Here is a 4,536-nt window from a genome sequence, read left to right as displayed (position 1 = left end):
AGGCAGAAATACCGCCCTATGTGACAGGAAAGCAGACAGACTTCTCTCTCTGAATATAAAGGACCCCTGGACCTTTGCTCATACTGGTCCCTCCAGTGCCATTTCGGTATGTCCAAAACTTACAGTACCATACTTCCTATCTGAGCCATTCCCAATCCTGACCAAGTAGAGGCCTCCTATGTGCCCACAGTGCTCACCTGTAAAAGGCCTCATAGGGTAACTATTAGTGTGCGTCTCCTAAGTTGTAACCTTGAAGGGTTTTGCTGGGATTTTCTTCCACTCAGCCAATGGCCAGAGACCTTGCTAGTACACAGAAGTGGTCATTTACAAATTTTTCTAATTATTGCCCTCCAACATTTTCAGCTGATATCAGTTACTCACTAGTGGACATGTCCTCTATTTCTGGGTTTATTATAGTTGCTGTAAGCGGGGATGGTGTTTGTCCTTTAGAAGGGTGTTGGGAAGGGTGAGAAGGCCCTGGTCCAGAAGGCCTGAGTTCTAATGGTGACCATCCCACAACAGGGCAAGGACCTACCCTTTTCCTGTGTCTGAGTAACTTTTCCTTGTAAAAGTGAGGGAGTGTCTTTTAGTTCCATTAGCTTAGGATTCCGTTTTGAGAGAATACACAAAATGAGGAAAGTTTACTAAAGAAAACTTCTCTAGAATTCAGTGGTACTGAGCACACATGAGCATTAGTAATGAGAGCAGTCTGGTAGTATTTTAGTCAAGGTCCTTTTGGTTGCATGTAATAAAAACTCACTTTAGACCGATTTTTAAAAGCCAAATTTCATTCTAAGGCTACCCAAGGGATTAATGGAGTCCACACAAGGATGCAAGGCTAGATCCAGAAACCAGCAAAATATTCAGGGCTACTAAGGCAGCTGCTCTTTCTGATGTACCTTCTCTCATGTATTTCTACTTCTAAACCTTTCTGCTTGTCCATGTAGTGCTGGATCAGGAGTCCTAACTTTTTAAGTGACCCAGCCGAGCCACCATTCGAGATGGTGTCTGGTATTCCTCCTCCCTCCTGCAAAATTCTTAAGATAAGAAATTTCTTGAGCTTGTTTGGATCAGGAATTCAATCCTGGTTTAATCAGCTGGTATGTGGGGGAAGGGATGAGGGGAAGGAAAAGGTCAGTGTTGTATCAACACGGTCTCTACTCCTGCAGGAGTAAAAAAGGGTAAGTGTGAGTCAGGCAGGTACCCCAAACAATGTCATTAGAGGTCAGCCACTTCATCAGGTGCTTAGCTATCACCAGTACTTAAACAACAAAGAAGTGTGTAATTTTCTACAATCCAGTGATCTTCCCCTGCAAGTTCCTATTGAACTAGTCAAAGCTCCAGTACTGTAACTTACTTACATTTCATAATGCTCTACTGAATACTGAAGCCAAATATAAAAAGTTACAAATGTTACTCCCTGTTTTATTGCTCTTCATTGGACTCGGCTGACATTTGCTTTTTAGTTTCATCAAATCTTACAGGAGTGATAAAGACACACCAGGTTACAAAAGGTATCACTTTCTCACTAACATTTTTTCTAACAATTTGCATTGTCAACAACATGATACAGATGGATATTCAATTGATTCCTTGAACCTATAAAAATCCTGCCAGGAAATCATATTTTGTGGACACACTGTACAGAGCCTGGAACACAGTGGGAGCTCATTGTTAGATGACTCCAATTCCAATTTAAACATAAGTACAAGGATCTGCTTTAGATCAAATATTAAATCTGGCTAATAATTTGAGGTCACATTCTGTGTCTGTGTTCCATGGCAAGTGGGGCAGAAAAAAGTAACCTAGTTTCAAACTTGCTTTTCTTCTTAGAAGAACCAGACAACTATTGACATCCCTAACTCAGAAGCACAAAATGTATATTAAAAATGACTAAATAATATCTTAAGTGAAAACACTAGTTTAAATAGCCTAGAATCTTACAGAAATTGTTATTCTAAAACATGCAGAGGCAGCAAGAGTCACCCAAAACCACATTTTATTCTATGACCTTTATATTGCTTTTCTGTTATTTAAAGATTGAAGCAAAGTGAAATGGATGGAATTATTTTGTTAAAAGAACAAAACAGGTTAATCATAGCATATACACCTCATAAAACTTCAGACCTATGTCATACACTCCAAACACAAGGCTAAGTCCAGCAGTGGCTCATGTTCTGGGTTTCTGTAAAGCAAATGGAACTATTTGAAAGAATCAATACATTTTAATAGAAGAGCCATAAATGCCCTGAAAGCAGAAAGTTGACACAATTTTAAATATAATTCATATATATATATATATATATTTTAAATCAAACACAATTAAATAGAATACGGTTTAAGTACATGAATACTTCAGTTTTAGAAGAATAACAGAGGTGGTACATAGTACCAAAAACTTATACACAGCCTTTTTGTTTCTTCTGTTGATGAAACAGTGTGCCTCTATATAATCAAATATTGCAATGGAATAAATTTTCTATTTATTCAAGACTTTCTCAAGGACAGAAGTGATTAATAATTATATATTTATATATTTATATACTTTTTTTTGCAACGTCTGAGCAAAAGCAGTAACGCCCAAGAGAATGTTCTTTCTCTTAAAACAGTCAAAGCATTGGCACCGCCTGGCCAGTGGAGTGTGTTCACCAATAGGGTAGCCTTGCTGAAGCAGTGCAGTTCAGACCCAGAAGCCAACTGAGTTTAAGTGAGATGAGGGAGTCTCTTACTGTCCTAAAGACAAAGAATAAAGGCCACCAACAGCACCCTTCCCAGCTCACAGTAAAGAAAGAGGAGGCAGTCAAAATTGAGTGCTTCTCCTCTCCCCAACCCCTGCCTGCCCACCTTCTTAAAAAAATCATATAATCTAGGAATAAACATTTTGTTCAAGATACCACAGGGGCAACACTGGAGTGACTGTTGTTTATTCCTTTCCACATGTATTCTGAAGGGAAAGTTAAATAACCTGGAGCACAGAATTCCAGAGGAGCAAGTCCTAATGCTTAAAAGAAAGGATATTCACTCTTTAGTTAGCAGGGGATAGACTGGCTTTAAGTGTACTGTATCTCAGGAGCAATTAAAATGTGAAAATTGTATACTGTCATCAAAAGGAAGGACAATGTCACTGAGACTTGACCCATGACCTGTCAGCTTCCTTTTAAATTAATGTCTTGTGAAGGAACACTACGCAATGAGCCTTCACCCTGTTCCACTGAAGAAAAACGACCGGCTAGCACCACACTGCCACTCTGAGCTGCCTAGCTTTTGGAGGGGCTGACTCCCCTGTTAGTTTTAAGAGGCCAAAACAAAGCATTTCTGGTACCTGCTTTATGCTGTTAGAGGTGGGTTACTGCTACAGAATGTCCAGCAAATATCAGCTCTACATTTATTTATCTGCCTCCCACAGTATGTGGTCCCTGCCTATTCCAGTGGACTATAACTCTCTAATAAATGGGTTATTGCCACTGAAAAACAACTAATTTTCTAGTAATGTAAACAATACCACTTGTCTCTTTATGACTTTCACTGTGCGAACATCATGTGCAGCAAATGCCTACATGTCACTCTGCTTATGGTGGAAGTCTAGGATTGTCTGTCATTCTTCAGAACAACAGATATATCAGTGAAAAGAAATACAATGCTTTGTTTTCATTGGCTGTGTTGAAGAATCCAACCAAAAGAAAAAAGTTCTCTTATTTTTCAAAAGCCGATTTCCTTTATCTCAGGTATTGAGTCATAGCTGAAAAAAAAGAAAAAGAAAAAAAGGTAAGGTATATTTCTATAACCAGTGATACATTTTGTTACAGATTAAGGAAAAAGGGAATCATTATTTGGTGAATGTTTTCTATACACCAGTGATATGATAGCCAGAATTTGACTACAGTGTGTGAGGTAAAATACTACAATTCTCTTCACTTACATACATGTGAATAGAAGCTTAAAGAGGTCAAGTAACTCATTCTAAGGTTACATAACAAGAACTGGCACGCAGACTGGCTTTTATCTTTCAATTTCGGCAATAGATGTTAGAAAAAAATACCTACTTTTGACAGGGTAATTCTTCTAGGAATTAACCCAAAGGCATACTCTTATGAGAGGCAAAGACATATACACAGACACTCATTAAAGTATTGATTGTAATAGGGAAAAACCAAAAACAACCTAAATAACCATCCACAGGGGGTTCATTAAATGAAGACAGAGCCATAATATGGAAAAGTCCAATGCCTTTGCAAAGAAAAAAAGACCCTGTATATTCATAGTATTGGATAGGAAACATATCACAGAAGACATAGTCTTTGATATTTGTGAGGTGGGACATATATACAAGAAACAATTCAATAATGCTGTGAGGTAGTTTATGTTAAATGCCAAGTACATTCTATAAGCAATGTAGAGTAGGAGAGTCAAAGCAGAGAGGTATCTACGTAGGTAAAAAGAGGCTGGCCATTCCTGTATGGAGTAGCACTTCTTATATTCCTAAAATAAAGGAATGAGTACTAGAAGGGGATCTTATAAGATTTTCTTGTCCAATTT

At 38.1% G+C, this 4,536-nt stretch overlaps 1 protein-coding gene across 2 annotated transcripts in view; it reads right to left on the bottom strand.

Annotated features, from left to right (window-relative positions):
* Window positions 1-1,411: 1,411 nt before the first annotated feature.
* AKAP10 (A-kinase anchoring protein 10) overlaps window positions 1,412-4,536 on the bottom strand; it is a 90,019-nt gene continuing 86,894 nt past the window's right edge. For both annotated transcript variants that reach the window (XR_002780002.1, XM_011359024.2), the window contains one exon: window positions 1,412-3,739. Coding sequence is in view for 1 of the 2 variants with exons in the window: in XM_011359024.2 (XP_011357326.1) it covers window positions 3,734-3,739 (6 nt within the window). In the remaining variant the exon portion in view is untranslated. The remainder of the gene's footprint in view (window positions 3,740-4,536) is intronic.

Source organism: Pteropus vampyrus, unplaced genomic scaffold (genome assembly GCF_000151845.1).
Source record: "Pteropus vampyrus isolate Shadow unplaced genomic scaffold, Pvam_2.0 Scaffold44, whole genome shotgun sequence".
NCBI classification, from domain to species: domain Eukaryota; kingdom Metazoa; phylum Chordata; class Mammalia; order Chiroptera; family Pteropodidae; genus Pteropus; species Pteropus vampyrus.
Note: the sequence above shows the minus strand (reverse complement) of the source record. Positions and strands in the feature narration are given on the sequence as shown.